The sequence below is a fragment of the Talpa europaea genome (assembly GCF_964194135.1).
Source record: "Talpa europaea genome assembly, chromosome: X".
Lineage (NCBI taxonomy): Eukaryota > Metazoa > Chordata > Mammalia > Eulipotyphla > Talpidae > Talpa > Talpa europaea.
In genome coordinates this window covers 74698033-74719384 of record NC_140081.1, presented here as the reverse complement: position 1 = coordinate 74719384, position 21352 = coordinate 74698033, and the positions used below count along the sequence as shown (strand labels likewise).

The window sequence follows — 21352 nt, the reverse complement described above, 5'->3', positions numbered from 1 at the left end:
GAGATGCTTCAAGAACAATTAAAAAAAATGGTAGCTCGGTTTTGAGTATTTATCATGTGCTGGGCTTTGCAGCTACATTAACCCACTTCAGGGGTACAGGAGCGAGGCACTATGCTTACCCCCATGTTTTACAGATGAGGTCAGAGAGTTTACCTGGTTTACCTGATTGCAAGCGGGGTAAGTAAGGGGTTCCAAGCCCCCACTCTTAACCACTGAGCTCTCTGCCCACTTAAGCTTTAAGATGGACACAGGCTGTCAAAAACAATCCAGTAACAAGTGGGGGGAGGGGGGAAGAGGGTAAACCTTGGTGCTGTGTTTCCATAGTTGGCCAGTCAGCACAGGGCTCAGCGAACCCTGTCCTCATGTCCTGACCGCAGGGCAGGAGCTGAATGCTCACAGCTGCTGTCCTTCCTGGCTGACAGTGGGCCTCTTCTGGACCTCTCCTCCCTCCCCCTACCTCTCTCCTTGGCCCCACTCTGGAGACAGGTAAGATCCTCTCGGAGCTGCTGTTAGTGTTCAACTGGAGCTCAGCCAGGCCTGCTTAGTCCAGGGAGGTCATTTTGCTTCCCAGACTTCATCTCGTCAAAGGAAGGTAAGGAGAAAAGGGCGGGCTGGTTTTTCAAGTAGAATTGGGAAGGCTCCTGCCTGTGCCCTCCCCGGCCTGCCCTCTGGGGACAGTCTTGTTTCCAGGACCAACAACTGCTGCCCCTAAAGTATTTGGGGCATGCTCTAGCTTTTGAAAAGACTGAAAGGGTGTGCTCTCCTTCCCTATCCTTTAACTGATGCCCAGACAAAGCACCTTGCCTCAGGGGTCTCCAGATAGCTGCATGGATGGGAAAAGCAGCCTTCCCCCCACACTGCCAAGGCAAATGCCACTGACTTAGGCAGAAGTCACCCCCCACCCCGACGGGCCAGACACCAAAATAAGACGACAGCAAGGAGCTGACAATGCAACAAGCTCCAGGTAATGTCCCCATCCTCTCCTGTGACCCCGAGAGCCCAGTGCCCAGCAGCGTCACTTCAAAACAGGTAAGGGCTCCACTGGGACAACAGCTCCGTGCCTACTGAGAGTAGGTGCCATGCCAACCAAGGAGGGCTGGCCTCGGCAGAAAAGCTAGACTCTGTAAGCGCCTCCTAGCAGGCATGCTGATAACAACTGAGACACCCCCCCCCCTGGCTTGGTGCCTGCTCCCCCATGGGGCCTTCTTCCTACTCCCTCTGGGAACCCACCCCATAACCAGCGCATGGCTAAAGGGCTGTGGCTGCTGAATGATCCATCTATGGCCGTGGCTGCTGCTTCAAATCTTTCCATTGTTAGGCTGCAGCAAAGGAGGCCCGTTTTCCAAAGATCTTTTTCTCCTTTCTAACTTGAATTAACCATTTCCTGACCCAAGCCAGGCTGGTGCCTATTTCTGAGCTTACCAGATACCATTTCCTTCCAAAGCTCTAACCCTGAGGACATGGACTCCCAGTTCTCAAGGTTGGGTCTCCCTCATCTTTTGCCACAGCCAGGGCCGGGGCCCAGTAGAGCACCTAGGAGCTGTACTCCTGGAGGATGAAGCCTAGGGCTGGGGGGGAAGGGCTGGGCTCAACCCCAGCTGCCCCATGCACTGACTTTGTGCCTGTCAGGCAATTGACTTACCCTACCTGTGCCACCTTTCCTCATCTAGAAAATAGGAATAACTACTTATTTCACAGGGTCAATAAAGTAGATGAAGGACAAAATAAACTGTTTTGTCCATAATAAATGACCAATCAACGGCAACTATATTATTTTCATTTTGTAATCCCAAGAAAGCTGTTCCTTTTATCACCTCTACCTTACCCTCACGCCATCCTTACCCCTGACCAAAGCCTCCCACTGAAGGAGGGCACACACTAGACACATTCATTTACAGCGCGTCACATTCGCTGCATTCAACGAACTAGCGCCTACTCTCTCGGACGCTGGATTGTCCTGGGCCGTACTAAAGACTGGAGGTGGGAAGGAAGGGGTTGTACCACCAAAACGGTGTCAAGATTGCTTTACTCTGTCCTGTGAGCATATTTACCCATCCTGAAATGTTAACTGCCCTTTGGACTGAGATACAGAGAGGCTGACAGCTAAGGCAGGAGGTGGAGACCGCACTGTCAGACCAAGAATCACAGGCGATTTTAGGCAGGGTCAAGCTGGGGTTCCCTTAGGGCAGCAGGAAAGGGAAGGAGCAGGCTGTTCTTACCTTCAGTATGGGTAGGGACAAGCGCACAGACTTGGGGCTCACCCAGTGGCAGCTCAAGTTCAAGTCTCTACTCATAGGTAGTGAGGATCCCATAAGCCGGCTCTGAACTTCATTCATTTTTAAAACAAGTATCAAATGCCTGCTACGCCAGATCATGTGCTATGTGGACGTACAAACGTCTAAGACATACTTCCCAAAGACAAAGAGCTTGTGGTCTACAGGGGGAGAGTAGTAGACACAGAAGATGATGACACGTATGCAACATGTGCCACAGAGAGCAGGAGCATGAATAAGCCGTGAGCATGCAGAGGGGAGACTCCTTCTGCTTGCAATGAGAAGATCGCAAGAGGTGGCTTTGGCAGGGCAGAGGCACAGGGCATGGGTGTAGAGATGGGTGAAAGAGAGGCATGGAGAGAAATGCTATAGAAAACGAGCTGGCTGGAGCAGAGAGCACATACAGGTCAACAGCATCACATAATAGGGGTCATTTACCCACAAAGCTCTGCAAACAAAGTATTATGCCCCTGGGGGTGACAGTGAAAATGCAGCATCTGTCATTATTGTCAGGGCACACTGCCAACTGGGCTCTCCTGCCACACCGTCCCATTGGAGTGGTCAGGGTCACCCGTTGTGGTTCTACAAAGACCAAATATAGCCTTTATCCATGAAGATAGGTGAGTTGGTTGGAGGGGTCAGAAAAGCCAACTCCTTTATCCAGCAGAAACAACAGAGGTGCTGCTGGAGGTCAGAAGAGATAGCTCACAAGCAAATCCCAGTTGAGCCTTTAAGGAGCTGAGACAGATGCTCCAGGCAGAGGTGACTAGACTGGGAAATACACTTAGGTTTGCGAAGGTGATCATTTCCATTGACTCGGAGGCTTCCCTAGAGCAGAGGTCATAAAAAGGCATGCTTTGTTTCAGCCCAGACAGTACTGAACTTTTTTATTTGCCAACATTGCAAGACTGGAAGATTTTACAGAAAAATGTTGGATTTCAGGCTCCCTTGAACACTGGGCCCCCATTTTGAAAGGGCAGCCATCCAGTCCTTCAGAAAAGAGTTTGCCACAGCCTCCAGGCTCACTGCTTCCTTTCTGCTTTTCTTTTCTTTTTTTTTTTTTTGTTTCTTTATCATTTATACCTATTATTGCACCTTATCACAAGGAAATATTATTGAAACATTTTGCAATTTAACTGGATAATACATTTATCAACAAATCAAATCTACAAATAAAACATTTCATTGTGTAAAATGTCCATTAATATAGGAAGTCCTCCCCCCAAGAGCTTTTATTGTATTCTAATCACATTTTGTGAGCAGTCTTGTTAGCTCTCCTACTGTTTCAGAATGCCTTAGGAGGGCCTAATGCTCAGAATGCATTGGAAAACTTACTCTGTAGGTGGGAAATGTATATGCTGTCTGGGCTCCACCCCCCTCCTTTTTTTTCTCACATTACTTCCAACTTCCTGCCAGTGCATGAATTTGCAACTCTGCGTGGTGAGGGTGGCAAAGTTGCTAAGGGCAGCCTGCCAGGTCAAGGGGCTCGGTCTTTATTCTCTAGGGGCAATAAAGAAGATGACAGAGGGAGAGCTGAAGAAAATTAGTCTGGCAGGAGCCCAGGGGGTGAGCTGAAGAAAACTGAAATGAGTATTGACCCTGGAGACAAGCTGCTGAGGCTTGTATTTCAGCTCACTGCCTGGACGGGTGAGGTTGGGCAGGCTATAGGAACTTTCAGTGCCTCAGTCTTTTCATCTGTACAATGGGCTTGATAAGAATAGTACCTACTTTGTAAAGCTGCTGTAAGGAGCAAATGAGATCATGAGCATAAAGCACTTAGCACACTGCCTGGTACTTTAGTGCTGGAAGCATATGATCATTTTTAGAATTAATCTTGGAGACCCATTAGAGGATTACGGCAACAGCCTAGGCATGGGCTGGATAGGGAGGGTCAATGACAAAAAGAAAGAACAGTGTCAGAATGTTAGGAATGAAGAACCATCAGGGCTCTATGTTGACTGGGGAAGGGAGGAAAAGGAAGAGTGGAAGAACTTGTGCCTGTCCAGCTTAGGTAACAGGGCAAGATGGCATTGAAATGAAAAACTCTGGGAAGCAACTTACAGGGGAAAGAAGTCAGTGTGAACATATTCAGAGGTGACAGTCAAATGGCAGCACCATCAGGCAGTGAGAAATGTGCGCTGGAGCGCGGGAAATGTGTCAGCGCCGAAGATGTGGGTTTGAGCAGGAGACCCCACGAGCAGGCAGGCCGCTCTGGGAGGGACTGGCTGTGTCTAGTTCAGCAAAGGCGGCCCGAGGTGTTAAGCATCTCGGCCAGGCTCAGCATCTGTTTGAACAGGCTGGGGCCTCTGCACTCGCAGACCATGTGTGTATTCTGCTCAGTCAGCTGTGCCACTTGGCTCCTACCTTTGTCCTTCATCTTTCAGTTCCAGTGCTGACCTGGCCCAATCTTGCTTACCTTGCGAGCCTCGATGGGGTCAAAGTCCCCTGGCGTAGCAACACAGGCTAACACTTGGTTTTATATTTGTTAAAATGGAGACACCCAATAGGGGCGACAGCAGAGGGGACCACACTTGTGCCTGGTGTCTCCCTCCTTCTCTCAGAAGGCCTAAGCCCATGTTCTCAGGGTCCTAAGCTGTTCTCACCTGTTCTCTGGAGTTTCAGGGCAGCCGTCTCCCTCTTTATCCCCTCTTCCTACACTCCCATACATACGCCTGTCCAGAAAACCATTTGCTCAGGACTCCTTGATCTTATCAGGGCCCAGAGATGCATCAGGCCAATTTCCCTCAATATTTTCCTCTTCTACTTGTTCTCTCAATACAGTGAGAGATGCCAGCCCGTTTCGGTCCAGGCGCTGGGCCAGGTATGGGTGATGCAAAGGTGACAAGGCCAGATTACCCGCACAAGCTGAAAGTGTGGTGAAGGGGACTTCAGGCAGGATGGTGCTGGGGTCTGTGTAAGCACCCCAGGTGGGGGGCATCTCATTTCTTTTGTCCACAGTGCTGCCCACCCCGCTTCCCCCAGCAACCATTTCATCAAAACATGCACATGCATAATTTATTTACCTCTCCATTCTCTAGCCTGCCAGCCAGGAGTCAGGGCAAGAAAAAGAAAAAGGAATAAAATGAGTGTACGCATGGTGAAGGAAGGGCTCAGCTGGTTAAATAAGCCTTCTGATTATTGTTATTAGTGTTCAAGAGGGTACCAACCTGATGTGGCATTAAATGGGCAGATTGTGCGTGTATGTTTGTGCACATGTGCACGTGCATATAAAAGCCTGTTAGGAGAACGAGACATTCAGACAAAGTGGCCAGTCAGCACGGGTTGAAAAATACCCTGTCCAAATGGTTATCTAACAGACACCTGACGTTGATTTGCTTCCTGACGGGCAGTGTAAGGGGGAAAGCTAATGGCATGCAAATATTACCATTAAGTGTGCTCAGGGCAGAATAGCTTGGCTGCCCTGCAAAGCTCTCTCATTACAAATTCTGCTGGCAACCCTTGCCTGCTCCCGTGGGGAACAGACTGTTATCAGATCTCTCTTAGAAAATCTGGATTATGCGCTTTGCAGGAAAAAACAACTACAACCAAATCTGGGATGAGCCTGTTCTTTCTAGGACCCCTGTCCTCCAGACTGAAGACGTATTTCAAGCAGGAGGTGGTTAACAGAACAGAGAGAGATCATTAACAGCAAGGTTCTCATACCCTGAGTGTTCAGAGGCTCTGTTTGCTGCAGCGACATCTAGTGGCCAAGGAGAACAACGACATGTTTGCTTTTAAAAGTCTTGTGCTGGTTTGTTTTTTTTAAGATTTATTTATTTTTAAATAAATAAAAATAAATAACCTAACTTTAAAAAAACAGTTTACAGGCCAGATGAGTGGGAGGGTGAGAGGATTCACCAGAGACAGAGCGGGAACTGAACAGGCAGACGGACGAAATACACGGCTGAGGGGCGCAGCGGGCGAGACAGGAGAGGTCCGCTGTGCCATGTGGGACCCTCGCGGGCAGGCCGGGATTGAACCGGCGCTTCAGAGGCTGTGGACAGTTTCACAGTGGGGCGTTCAACCGCCTGCACCACCAGGGGAGGTCCTGGTTTGTTTTTTTAATGAGGGGTGGACTCACAATGTGTTTTGCTTATTAACTCCTGTAAAATTACACTCTGACCACAATATGCTGATCATATTTTGTGAAAACAGCACAATTAACCTTTTGAAATTTTGTTTACAACCATGACTTTGCATTTATTTTAAAGCTTCTTGTTGAAGCTCTGGGTAAGATAATCTAGGTTTCCACACAAGGGAAAAGATGATCCGGTTTCTCCCCCAAACACTTGCTTTTACTTCAGCTTTCTCCAGTTTATAGCACAGTGTTGTGGTAAGTATATATTTTAGAGCAGAGTGTAGTATTGCCTAGATTCCCCCAGAAGTCACAGTTTTGGCTCTCAGCTTGAAGAAGGAAAACTAAAAGTTTATGGAGAAGCCTGAAGCCACCCCCACTCCCTCACCCTGTGTTTATTTAGATGACATTGAACTTAACTGAAATAATTTCTCACTGTACACCCTACCCAAGCTCAAAGCTCTGGTTTGGGGCAGTTCACCAAACCTTCAACTATGCCTAAGGAACACTAAATTTTAAGAGATGGCAGAAAGTGCTGGAGAGATCCTCCTGCTCTACTAGTTCAACAAATGAACTAGCTGAGTTCAAAGCATGGAAGTCAGTGATATAAACAGCCATTGCTTCAACCATCTTCTTTCTGTTGATCAATCAGAGGGAGCCTGTTCTCATTCCTGGCGGTAAGAAATTCTTAGGGTCAGGGTTCTAAAAACTGAGTAAAAAGCTTTTATCATACCTCCTTCCACTCAAACTCTCCCTGGCTTTTTTTTTTTTTTTAAAGAAGCTATCTTTTTTTTAGAAAGAGCATAACAACCACACGAAGAAATCAACATTTGTAAGGGTTGACTCATAAGAAATTGTCACTTGAATATGTCCAAAATGTAGAATATTGGCCAATTCATATCATTCAATCTAAAGAAAGAAGACTGAATCTAAAGGAGACAACTATATTCCTGAATGAAAGACAATATTTTATAGAGTATCGCAAATATATACATTTAACATAATTCTGATCATAATCACAAGGTCAATTCTAAAGTTCCTCAGGAAGAACAAATGACTGAGAATAATTAAGGCAGAAAAGAAGGTTGGAAAAGAAAGGCAATGAGGAGGGAGATGCTGCATTACATACGAAAAGGTATTACAAAGTTACAGGAATTAAAATAGTGTGGTATTGGCATAAGAACAGACCGACAAATGAACTGAATAGAATGTACAGCCTGAGACAGACCCTAGAATATGTGGACACCTAGGACATGGCTAATGTTGTCTCACAAAGCGGAGGAAAGACAGATTATTCAAAAATGGTGCTTAAACAATTGGTAAACTGTTTTTTTGAAGTTAGGTGATGCCTCATGTCATACACCAGGTAAATTTTAAATACATATTAAAGTGTTTAGTAAGTATTTAAAGAACACATAAATGATGACTGTGGGACAGGGGAGGCCTTTTACAAGAAAAGCAAAGTTAGAAACAAAAAAGAATAGATATAATTGCATGAAAATTTAAAATATGTACAACAAAACAACACATAAACAGCATGGGAAGCCAAACGTGTGCAGTGAATGACTAAGAGCTACTATCTTTAACATATAAACACTTCTTACCAATCAGTAGAAAAAGCCGAATATCCTAAAAAAAACAGGCAATGGACGTCAATGGAAAATTAACACAGAAATACAAAGGGTCAACTGATATATAAAAAACTTGCACTTTGTTTATCATCAATGAAATTCAAACGAAAACAATGTGATAATACTTAGCAACTATTAGGTTCACAAGGATTTAAAAAGTGATAGTAATTACTGTTGATGAGAATCGGGGAGATGAATCATTTTCACTGACCGTGGGTGCCAGTGTAAGCTTACCACTTTTTTTAGGGTGAAGACCTCATTAAGAGCATTAGAATTATTTTATCTTGTGACCTGTAAGTCGATTTCTAGGAATATAGCTGAAGAGCGACATCACAGATGTGAAAAAATAAAAGGATTTTTATGGCAGTGTTATATTGCAGAATTGGAAACAGCCTAAAGATTCAGAAATGGAGAGACTGTTAGTTATGGCACAGTGGGGGCAGAGACTGAAGCCATGCTGCCGAAGGCCAAGGAGCACTTAGGGCTACAGAAGTTGCAAGAGACAAGGAAGGGTCCTCCCCCTACATCCTTTGAAAGGAGCATGCCCTGCCAACACCTTAATAGACAACTTTTAGCCTCCAGAACCTTGAAAGAATGAATCTTTGTTGTTTGAAAAATAGTATTTATGGCACATCCATACGGCAGGATATTATATGATAATTAAAAAGATGTTCTCAATACTTGATGCCCTGGGGCAATATCCAACACAGAATTGGAAAAAAAGAATACTAATTTTTATATACATTCTCAACACAATTTTGTAAAGAAAAAAATAATCTTCCATATACACATATTATATTTGAACATGCACACACACATATATGCATGCCTACACACAGAAGATACACAGAAGAAAAACTATAAATCATTATTGTGCACAAATGTTGGGTTTAAAGATAACTTTTCTTTTTTGGACTTTTCTGCATTTCCCAAATTTTCTATGACTTATATGCATTAATTTTCTCATTGTGGTAAATATATATAACATAAAATTGGCATTTTAATCATTTCTAAGTATATGGTCATTACTTTAAAACTGAGGAATAATAGCTTTATACATAAGCATGCACTAGGGAGACATTAACTTGGCATCGGCATGAGAGTTACAGTACTGTGACAAATGGATGAAGGACAGGATAGAATACAGCCCTGACAGATAAAAAGTCTGATGGGCAGAGGCAGAACTGGGTGCAATCTCAATATGTACTGGCAGTGTTTCCTTATAGGCTGAGATAGGCACTTTCAGGCTTTTCAGTACTGAGGTAATTGAGGTGAGGCCTGACCCAGTCCAGCCCGGGATAGCCCAGCCCAGGCTGGGCAATCACAGCCACTGAGACAGCAGTGGGACAAAAGAGAGACTCTGGGAAAGACAAAGTCCGCTGGGACTGATCATTTGCAACTGGATTCAAGGGATCTCGAGCAGTTCTTTAAAAATACATCAATTGTATCCATCAAGATTTGTCCTGAAGAGCCCCGGGACTTGAGGTGTAAGGAGAGCAGCCAGAGTAAGCAGGGCAAGGGGAGGAAGCCAAGCTGCAGACCTGCTAGGACGCTCAGAGTGCCCCCTCTGCACAGACCCTTCTGGAACCCCCAATCTCACTTGGCCCAATTTTTGTTTGTTTTTAATCAAATCTGGCTGATTCTAAGCAAAATACTCACAACTTTGGGACCTCTGACACAGGCTTTTGCCTTCATGGTCTGTAGAGAACACGTGAACTTTCACAGGCAGCATTTAGGAAAAAGCAAGACCAATGCCTCTAAAACACGGTCCCGTTTCAAATGCATTTACTCCCTAGACAAGGGAGTCAGGTACTGTTGGATCCTTTGGACCCTCATGAATGATAAGCTCCTGGTTTATTCTGGTTCTTTCTGTTCTGTTGCACTGACATAAAGAGTGGCTAGGAAAACAAAAGAATGCTGTGTCCTGCCTGTGGAGGCCACAGGGAGAGGGAGAGTTAGGAGGCTGCACTGGTGGCATTAAGAAGAGAGCAAAGAAAAGTGGGCCTCCTCTGGAGGCTTCTTCCAAGACCTAGGAAGGTCGAGCATGGGAAGGGGGAGCCAGCAGCCCTGAGGTTGGAGCAGAAATGCCACTGAGCTAGGGTCTGAAAAGTATCTGCATGAGCAGTCCTGAGCCCTTGGAAACCTGGCATCATCCAGGCTGGTGTTCTTTGCTGTTGAGACCCACCCACTTGGAGGCGTCCCCCTGATGCCCACTCCAACCTAACTCCTCACCTGCATCTTTCTCTTCACGGTGTCAAAGGGGAAGGACAGGGTCTGGGTCACGGTGGCAGCCAGGCACATGTTGGCAAAGTTCTGGAGGACAGTGAACCGATCTCGGGGTCCATTCCAGATATTCTCCAGGTTCATGTAAACGAGAAGGGAGCCGGCGGAGAAAGGGAGAGCACCTGCAAAACAAGGCCAGGAAGAGCCGCTGAAGTCTCAGGAAACGCGACTAGAGAATAGGGGGAAACCCAGGGGAGGTAAGAAGGATGGGCTCTGGGCTTGCTAAAATCACCCCATCAAAAGCAGCAGGAAAGAACTTTTTTTTTTTTTTTATAAATTTTATTGTTATATTCCCCATACAATTGCAGCCCCCCCATTCTGACCCCAATCCCTCCCCTCCCGCCCCCGCCCCCCTAAAAGTGTCTCTGGTTCATAGTTTTTTGTTGATTTTGATTTTCACTTTCTTATATTCATTTTCCTGGTCCCTTATTTAAGTTTTCTAGATTCCTGCTATGAGTGAGACCATCCGGTATTTTTCTTTTTCTTTCTGGCTTATTTCGCTGAGCATGATCCCTTCCAGCGCCATCCATGTTGCTGCAAATTGCATGTGTTTATCTTTTTTCAATGCTGAGTAATATTCCATGGTATATATGTACCACATCTTCTTGATCCAGTCATCTATTTTTGGGCATTTGGGTTGGGAAAGAACTTTTTTGATGGATGGTAATGTGCTGTATTTTGAGAGGGACAGTGTCAACTGTCAAGATGTGCCCGTGTGGCTCACTATAGGCTTCTGCATTTTACCGTGTGTAAATTTTACTTTCAAAAGAACCATAAAGGTCTAATTAACTCTATTTAATGATACATGCCTTGAAGGGTGCAGTGTACTGATGGCTGCAACTTGGAAACGAAAAAATATAGAAGCTGGACTGATGGGTAGGTGGAGAGGTCACAGGAGCAAATAAGATGTCATCATAGCATCTAGAAGATAGGTATATATGGAGGGGGTTTCCAACTCCAATTTTTTCTGGATGTTTGAAATTTAAAAAGATGAAATGGGGGAGGAAAATGACTCTCATAAAAAGAAAAGTTAGTGGGTGGCATCTCATGTTTTGGAGGTGAGGAGAGACTTGCCTCCCGCTGAGAAGGAAGTATTTTAAGAAACTGCAAAGTGAGACTGAAGTGGTGAGGGAGGTTACTTGACCTTGCCTTTGAGAATGTGGCCATCTCAGGCTCCAGTGGACACACTACACTGTATGTTATCCTCACCTTTCTAGAAAAAGAGGGTGAGCTGGTAGTGCAGCAGGTGACACTTTCATGAACTTCCAAAAACTTCAGGAATCCTCTTAATGAGATTTAAAACAGGGGTAACACAGTGGGATTGCTTGGCTTTAGGAGAAGTGTAATATTTATTTTATAACCATACTAAAAATTCACCAACACCCACTTCCCTTCATTGGAAAATATTTGTGGAGCGTATGTTATGTGCTGGATCCTATAGCTAGTGCCGGGAATATAAAAAGGAGCAGGCCAGTCCCCACAGGTGCTCACCATCTAGTGGAGAAGAGAGATTGCTGATATGTGCAATCACAGAAGCCATAAAAGATGCATTTGGTATGCAAGGATCAGAGGGATTAATATTGCCTGGGGAAATCAGGAAGGACTTCAAAGAAGAGAGGACTGTTCAACTGGATCTTGAGGAATGAGTAAGAGTTCATGAGCCATTGAGTGGACAGGCAGTCCACACAGAGGGAAGGGCCTGGACAAAGGGATTGGTATATTAAAAAAATGCAAGTATTTCTGAAAGCTGGAGCAGGCATGCAGGTGGGTGTGGGAGGAGATAAGTTCAGACAGGCTGGCAGGGGCTGGGATGCCATTAAGAACTGGGCTTGTCCCTGTAGCTCAGAAAGAATTGCTGAAGGCTGTTAAGGAGGGCAGTGGAATGACTGAAATGATCAACTTGCATCTGAAAAGATTACTTCACCCTGGTGGCAATGCACAGGGCGGGCTGAAGCAGGAGAAACCCAAGACTAGAACCAGGTGGGTGCCTCGCCTGAGTGTCTGGGGCAGAGAGGATGAGAGCAACCTAGAACAGAGGATATGGGTATGTGGGTGGGGGGGAGGGGGCAGGGGCAGACATGAGAGTTCAAAAAGATCAATGGACCGCACTTGGTGACTGATACGGGAGTGGAGTGAGGAGATGAAGTGATTCCTACATTTCTTGTGGCTTGGGTCACTGCGTGGGAGGAGAGTGGTCTCATTCATTAGGGAACACAGGAGAGCAGGTGTGAGACTAACAAGGACAGCAGGTTTAGTCCCGAGTTTGATGCACCCAGGGAGCACCTAGGTGCAGGTGTTCAATAGCAGGTCTTCATACTGCCGCTGGGAATTGGTGCAGTGGGTAAGAGAGAGGGCTCTGGGGTTATGTTGCTAGGTTCTTCTGCTGTCTATCTATGACCTTGGGCAGGTCACTTAGCTTCCCTAAGCATCCATTTCCCTGTCTGTAAAATGAGACTTGTCTGCAAAGCACTGAGCACAGGGCCTGGCACAAAGCACCAGAGTCATTGTTACCAGAGAGATGAGATTGGACATCATTAGTGTATAATGATGCTTATTCAGGCCCTTAGATTAGATGAAGCCATGTGAGGAGGAGGGAAAGCGTAAGGGCAGGGGAGAAAGAATAAGTAGAGGGTACAAAGGAAGCCAAAGGAGGAACCCAAGGGCATAGCAATGTGTAGGAGGCTGGCAGTGTCACATAAGCCTGATGAGTGAGACAAGAGCAGCCAGAGAGGTGGGAAAGACCTAGGAGCTAAGAACCCCCCCCCCCCCCCCAGAGGTGGGGTCCTAGGAGCTAAGTTTCCAGGAGCTGGGGTGATCAACATCATCAATGCTGCAATGTAGGTCAGGTAAAGGACGGCAGTCTACCGGATTTGGCAAGTGTTTGTGGTGACCTGTGTGTCTGTAACCCTAGCAAAAGTTGGAAAGACCACAGTTGCTACTTTGCTTGTGCTCGTACACATGAGCATGCATGCGTAGTCAGGTGGGAAGAGTGTGGGGTTGTCTTCCCATCACTTTGTGCTGAGTCACCTCTACTCTCTGTCCTACTTCTCACTGGGACATGACAGGCCAAAGTCAGGAATGGGATGGAATTAATTGGCTCTATATGAATGGACGCCATATGACCTTGACCTCAATAAAACAGACTGAACTGGTTATAAAGGTATATAATACATTCATACACACCAAAGAACACAGCCTTTCATGGACAAGGAGAAAAGTCCCATCTTACCTAAAACAGTAAGGGAAACTCCTCGATAAAGGGCTAGGACCCCCTCCTGGTGATAAATGGTAGAAAAAGCATGGAGGATCCCCTTGTAAGATGGTTCCAGCATGTTTTGCACTATCAGTCGGGTTTTGATGAGGTCTGTAGGATATGTCACAATGGTGGAAACCATGCCAGCGAGACTCCCGGCCATGATGGACCTGCCCTGGGAAATGCAGCCCAGGTCATCCGTGAAAAGCATGACAAACCTGGGAGGAAACAGGAGAGAAAGCCCAAGGGGATCAGCTATGGCTGGTGCCAGAGGAATTCACACTACTCATTTTCCAGCATTTGGAAATGCTTTAGAAGGTGAAAATTACTAATGTATTAGAATTCATGAAAACCAGTCAGTCCCACACTATTTATATAATTCTAGTTGCTCTAAGGAAAAGATGTCCAACTTCTTATTTTCATCTGCCCTAAGCCCTTCCCACCTCACTGAAAGCATTTTGCTGTCATAACCTGACCGTCAACCCTGGATTGTAAATGCACAGAAGTACTTGGTAAATTCCAAACTGGAATGTGCGCCTTAGGTTCTGTAAAAGAAATGAAACAGCTTGAAATGATGACTTGGAGCATGCCCAGTCAGCGAATTTAAAGACATACTGGTTTGACAATTATACACAATGCATCCCACAGTGAAAATGGCAAATAAAAACAACAGCAAGATGCCATGTCTCGCCTCACAGACTGGGGATGATAAAAAGTGTGATACTACTGAGAGATGGTGAGGGCATGGTGGAGCAGAAGCTCTCAGCCACTGCTGGTAAGCACCAATTGCTACAGCCACTTTGAAGCATCTACTGAGATGGAAGGACGCCTACTCTTACCTCACAATTTCACATCTAGGTGCATGTCCTACATAAACTCTTGCATATATATATATATATATATACATGGAATGGATAATTTTAGTACAGTCATACAATGGATGCTATGTAGTTAGAATGGATGAGCTTAGAACTATGCAGCAAATGCATAAAGCATAAAAGCATACAGTTGCATGAAAAAAGCAAATTGAAGAGTGACTTATAGTGTACGGTAAGCATCTATCTGATTTAACAAACACATCCACAAAACCATACCATAGATTTGTAAAAGGACAAGTACATACAAAGAGGTGTAAAATAGACCTTTGGGAAGGTGGAGGCGGTAGGATGGGGAATAAGAAGGAAGAGGACTTCAGTTTTATCTGTAATATTATTCTATTTCTTTTTTTTTTGGTCATTTTTTGAACTTCCATAGCATGTGTTGTGTCATTGCATATTTCTTGTATTTGAGAAAAGATAACTGAAGTTTCTTTATACTGTTAATTCTGGATGGTGGGTATATGAATGTTTGCTGGATAATTCTTTGTAATTAGTTTCAGAATTTGTAATTAGTTTCAGAATTTCATCAAAAAGTGTCATTGGGTAGCCCTTTCCAAATGCAAAATAGAAAGCCTCTGTTACAATCCACAGAGCTTCCTCAGTCAAACTTCCTACCTTGGAAGAAATGGTTTTGCTTTTTATTATTATTTTTTAACTAATTATTGTCACAGGAACTTGGATATAAAGATAATAGAGAGGTCTTTTATACCCTCTACCTAGTTTTCCCCATTGGTTACAGGCGAGGAGAACAAATCTACAAGGACTGGGACTAAGCTTCTATCCAACTTTATTCTTTTTTTTTAAGATTTATTTATTTATGCATACAAGAACCCTGGGGTATAGGCCAGAGGTGAGAGGATTCACCAGAGACAGAGAGGGGAACAGAACAGGCAGACTGACTGAAGTACACGGCTGAGAGGAGCAGTGGGTGAGACAGGAGAGCACTGCTGCACCATATGGGTAGCTCCCTGGCTGCCTGGGAATTGAATTCGTGCTGCAGAGCCTGAGGATAGCTTCATAGTGCGGTGCTTAACCCCTTGTGCCACCAGGGAGGCCCCCTGTTTTGTTTTTTAAATGCCCACCCAACATAGGGCTCAAACACACAACCTTCGGATTAGAGTCTCATGCTCTTCCGGAAAAGCCAGCAAGCCAAAAACACCCAAGAAATTGGTAAAAGGGACTTTTGTATGGCACACACTGCTTGGCTAGGAAGCAAAGGGATTTTACTCCTCCTTGCTGATGAGGACAATATCAAAAAAAGCTTGGAAGCTAGGGGAATATATTTTCTGCCAGAAAGTGGGGTAGGGAGAGAGGGGGGACAGCAAGGATTTGAAGAAAAAGAGAGTGAACAGAATGAGGCTGAAATAATTGTATCTTTTAAAAACTGAGAGCATCCCCAGTGCTTTGGCTTTCAAACCTCCAGTGAAGAGGTGCCCTTCCTGATCCTTCATATTGGCAGCAGGCCAGAGCCCTCTGCACACTAAATAAGACAAGTAGGTGTTCCATTGAAATCACAGACGGGGTTCAACGAAGGCTCGCTTGCTCTCCAGTACACATTCATGGATAAATAACATCTTCAAGCTGTAGGCAAGTCTTGACTTCATTTTGTCAATGTGCCTTAACCACCAACTGACACACACATTTGAGTTAACCAGCTACCTTTTAAAGATGCTGGCATTTGCATCCATTTCACTAACTGTTCATTTCCTCCCCTGGCCAGCTAAGTTGTGGGGGAACCTTAGAAGCAGGGAAGATGGGAAGTGGAAATGCTTGGCTGGAAAGTTGGTCTGCAGGAAGTTGGAAAAACCTAGAAGGAGTCTGAAAGGCCAAAAACAAAACAAAATAAAACACCACCACTATTCATTCTCAATGCCTCGCCCTTACTCCCTATCCTCTGAGGCCACGCTCAGGGCAAGCATTCATTCAGTCCCCATTTCGTGAACATCTACAAGGTGCCAGACACTGTGCTAACAACACTCAGCATAGCTCCTAAGAGAGGTCAGCTGTCATAGGGGCAACAGAAAACAGGTCCTCAGGAACCGTGTGTTAGGAGAGTTTGTTTTCTAAAGTAAGGTCTTGGGCCTCCCCTGGTGGCGCAGGCGGTTGAGCACAGCACTGTGAAGCTGTCCGTAGCCTCTGCAGTGCCAGTTTGATCCCAGTCGGCCTGCGAGGGTCCCACATGGCGCGGCAGGCCTCTCCTGTCTCACCCGCTGCTCCCCTCTGCAGTGTATTTCAGTCAGTCTGCCTGTTCTGTTCCCCGCTGTCTCTGGTGAGTCCTCTCACCCTCCCGCGAATCTAGCCTGTATCCCCGTTCTTGTATAAATAATAAATAAATCTTAAAAAAAATAAAATAAAGGTCTTACTGTCAAATATACAAAATTAAAAATAAGAACTAAAAAGAGTCCTTTCTTCTCAGACTCCTGCCATCTGATACAGGGACAAGGCCCACAATCTTTCTGCTTAGAATCACAAAATCAAGGCAGGCAACTCTGATAGGCCATCAGTGACATCATCCTGGTCCCCACTTTTAAAAATCTTGCCTGACTGGCTGGGCAGCATGTTCCCCTTTCTGCTCTTCCCTGCACCCCCCCCCCCCAGATGCCCGGAAGCTTTTTCCAGTGAGACTGGTTACTGGTCTTCCTTTCAGTCACACAGACATTGCTCAACACCCTTGAGTATCTGTAGTTAATGCTGTCGACACTTCAGCCTGACACAGGTCAGTGGCCAAAGCTGCCAATACAGCCCATGGAGTGGTCACACAGCAAGGAATGGTGTTGGGTATGGACAATTTCAGAGCTGCAGGGACCCAAGTCAAGATCTGTACAAGCAGATGTCAAATTGGAGGAAGGTCTACAGTCTGATATGTCTGAAAGCTGTCCATTGCCTTAGGTATTATTTTACTATATGAGAACTTTGCTCCTGATAGACTCTACGGAGTGGACGGCTTTGACCTGAAATCTGAGTAAGTGGACATTTCAGCAGTGCAGTGGTGGATGGGACCTGGTTTCAAGCTCCAGTTCTACCATTGTGTTTATGGACAAGTCACCCAACCACTCCATTTCCTGAACCGGGATGCCTGAGCTGTGTTCAAACCCATGATCACAGGCTGTACCGTTACCCCCAGCCAACTATTTTTGCAAATCCATGGTTGGGAAAGAACAAAGGTTAATCAGTGAAATGATGGAGAAAGGAATCACCTTTATGTAGGAAGGATGGCACTGTGATTAATCAAGCACTCTGCCTTCTAGTTATGCCTAGTCATTCACAGAAATACTTCCCATTAGTTTCCGGATAGTAGTCTCACAAGGAAAAAAAAAAAAAAATATGAGCACACCTAGCCCAGGTAACTCTCTATTCTTCCTCTCACACACATCTCTTCTCTCCTAAGGTCGCCAGCCTATTTCAGGTGTCCTTAGCTGCCACAGGGCTAGTAGAGCAGGTTTTTAACTGGTACCACCACTAAAAGTCTTCCTCCTCTCTAGTCATCCTACCCTGCCTCTGGGTGGCAATAATTTCTGTTGAATCACATTCATCAAAGCATCCTCTCCCAGAAGTCCCCCACTGCCATCCTTGCAGATCCATTCCAAACTCCTTAACCCAGGCCTCCAAGATCTCACTACAACAAGTTTTCCAGGATGTATTTCCTGCTACTGCTATAAACACACCTTAGACCCCAGTCATGCTGCATGCCTTCCCACCTCTGTGCCTGTGCTTATGACATCACCTGCCATAATTTCTGTACCATGTAATCCACAGCAAGCATGCGCTATGGACACACTAGTCTTTTTTTTTTTTTCTATTACTCTAAAGTCTGGGGCACAGGGATCAGGCCCCTTTCATCCTTACATGGTCCGTAGCATAATGCAGACAGTGGGTATTCCATGAAGCCTCACTAAATCAGTGTCAAGTGAATGCAGCGAGAAAGGCAGCATGATATAACAGAAATGAGTATGGGATGTGGATTCAGAAACCAGGGTGGGAGAGTCCAGCTCTGCTAACTGACAAGCAGTGTGACCATTCCGCACCTGTAAAATGGGCATAATACTTCCTGCCCTGTGGACCTTAGAGGGCAGAAGGCAGAAGCTGTAAAAGTCCAATGATGTACACGCACATGCACACTTGTACACACACGAATAACTACATAGAGGAAATGCATGGTAATTAGCTTGATTATGATGATCATTTCATAAAGCCTACATCTATCAAGACATCAAGTAGTATAACTTAACTATAAAATATTTTCACATGTCAATGGTATCCCAATAAAACTGTTTAAAAATCTTAATGATGTACATACATTAGGTGGTTAGCAGAAAAGCCACAAAACTTAAACATCCTTTAAAGTTGTCTTCCTCCCCTCGGGTCACAGTCTAAAGGAAGATTCCATACACTTGATAGAGAGGAAGTGGGGAGAAACTGAGTCACTAAAACTCAGAGAACTGTTTACCAACTGCAAGACCAGATATTACTGAGGGCGAGGGGGTCTGGGGAGCGAGGAAAGCCTCCGCAGAAAAGCCTGAAGGCTCTCACTATCTTCCTTCCACGAAGGCAAAGGCATCCGCGTAGTCAGCTGCTAGGTGAGCATTTCAGCTCTGGCTTCCCAGTGAGGAACTGGGAAGTTCCTCAGAGGCGGACACTGGCTTCCCAATGTCAAGGCACAATGCTTGGACAGTCAGCTTCCAAGCCTGAACTACTGATCAAAAGCACCAGCTGTATGTCTAATTCCAGCTAAGGCCAGGCTTCAGGTAAGCATTGTGCCCATTGAAAGTGGAACACAGGGACCATCTCTCCAAACACAGAAACAGCCTTCCCTCTTGAAATTTTTACTGTTTACTGAATATTTTACTGTTCTTTCAGGTTGTTTCCAGATCAAATGCAAATTTCTCTTAGCTGTGAGGTAGCTTTAACACTCTTTAGGACCTTAGATCTTGCACCTCCCCGGTGGCTCAGTGGTTGAGCGCTAGCTTGCGAAGCTGCCCGCAGCCTCTTCAGCAACAGCTCGATTCCCAGCCCCTGGGTGGTAGAGAGCTGGGTTGCGGAGCTGCCTGCAGCCTCTGCAGAGCCAGTTCAATTCTCAGCACATGGCGCGCAGACCTCTCCTGCTGCCCGCTGCTCCCCTCAGCAGCGTATTTTGTCAGTCTGCCTGCTCTGCTCCCGGCTCTGGCTCTGGTGAATTCTCTCACCCTCCAGCAATTCTGACTGTACCCAGTGCTTGTGTAAATCAATCAATCAATCTTTTTTTTTTTTTTTAAAAGGACCTTAGATCTTTCCCTAAGTGGCTGTGGAAGACTGGGCCCGGGCCAGCGAGGGGCCTGAGGCAGAAGGCTGAGCAGAAGGTCTGCAGGCTCAGCTGCAGCCGGACATCAAGGTTCCTTTGGGAGGGCGGGGCACACGCATGGGGCCCTCACAACCTACCCAGCATTTTCTTCTAGAGGCTTTGGTCACAGACACACTCACATACACCCTTCAAAAGGGTCTCTCTCCTCCTAAGACAGTCATGGCAAAATAGCCCAAGCTGGTGGAAGGGAGACCGGGTAGGAGCTTTTCCTTTGGACATCTCTTCCCTCCTCCCCCCCCCACCCCGAATCTTCACCTCGCGTCCCACCTTAAGCCACTTCTGCGCCAGGGCAGCGCCCCACAAAACTACTCCTTGCGGGGCAAGAGGCGGAAAAACTTGGAAGGAGGGAGGTTACGGTTTAGGGGGCCCCGGCGTTTTGGCCTAACTGTCCTGAGGGGGCCCCACGAAGTCCAGATGGGGGCTGCGGCCCACGACAGGGCCGTGGGCGGGGGGCACGGCCTCCCGCCTCCCGGGCTGCCCGGCTCTTACTTGCGGTAGGCGGCGAGCTGCACGGCGCTGCAGGGGAACAGGCGCAGGCACGCCACCCCGTTCCCCTTCCACAGGGCCCGGAGCCCCTCGGCACGCCACACCTGGAGCCCCGCGGCCCACGGCCCCCGGGCGCGGTCGCGCGCCCCGCCGACCTGGGCCAGCACGGTGGCAAGCTCCAGCGGCGCGGTGACGCTGAGGCTGAGCACCCCCGCCAGCCCAGCGCACAGCAGCCGTTGGCTGCCAGTCAGTCGGCTGTCCCGCCGCCAAGTCGCCATCGCGCCCAGCCGGCCAGAGCCCCGGGCGCGGACACCGCGTGGCGTGGCCCGCGCCGCTGGGCCTGGGGCTCCTGGGCTCCGGGCGGAGGGGGCGAAGCAGGCCCCGCCCTGCGTGGGGCGGATCCGCGGCGGGGAAGCCGGGAAAACTGGGAGCCGGGCCCTTTCCCCGCCCCCCCTCCCCCTGGTGGTCGGAGCCGGGCCTGCGGCGGGGGGGCGGGGGGCGGGGGCCTGAGGCTGAATAGGTGCTCTTCACTTGGCAAGGTTGGCAAGCTTCTGTGGTCCCTTGCGAAGGTGTCACCATGTTCTCTCCAGACCGGCCAGCTAGACTTGTTGCCTAAGTAGGCAGGGCTCCCTCCGCCTCACTTCTTGTTTACAAGTTCTCTCCCTTCCCGCATTCCACCGCGCCTTCTTCCTTTTCTCTGACTTGGGTCCTCTTCCCTCCAACCTTGTTTTTTCTGTCCCAAGTAAAAGTCATCCAGACTTCCCCAGGGCAGAAGGGGAAAACCTTCCATAACAACCACAACTGCTGCCTATCAGACACTTGGTCGAGTATTAGGCTTTACACACATTATCTCATTTAACCCTCAAAACAACCTTCAGTAGCTATGTTTTCATTTGAAGAGGCTGTAGATGTGGTTAAAGCCAGGACTCTGGAGACTGTCAGAATTTTGGCTCTGCAGTTCACCAGCTGTGTGTCCCTGGGTAAGTCACTCAGCCTCTCTACCTCAATAACTTCATCTATAGTTTCTTCCTCCTAGGGATTGTTGTAAGGACTAAATGAACAATGACTGATACAGATGTAGGGGCAGAGGAAATGACCCCCTAAGTCCTGAGTTTTCTCAGGCTGCTCAAGCAAC

The 21352-nt window shown here is 46.8% G+C and overlaps 1 protein-coding gene across 1 annotated transcript in view; it reads right to left on the bottom strand.

Moving 5' to 3' along the window:
* Positions 1-20495, bottom strand: part of SLC25A43 (solute carrier family 25 member 43) — a gene marked incomplete at both ends in the record, with an annotated part of 34599 nt that extends 14104 nt beyond the window's left edge. The window contains 3 exons of the mRNA XM_084258721.1: positions 10212-10384; positions 13492-13733; positions 20221-20495. Coding sequence (XP_084114847.1) covers positions 10212-10384; positions 13492-13733; positions 20221-20495 — 690 coding nt within the window. The remainder of the gene's footprint in view (positions 1-10211; positions 10385-13491; positions 13734-20220) is intronic.
* Positions 20496-21352: the final 857 nt, after the last annotated feature.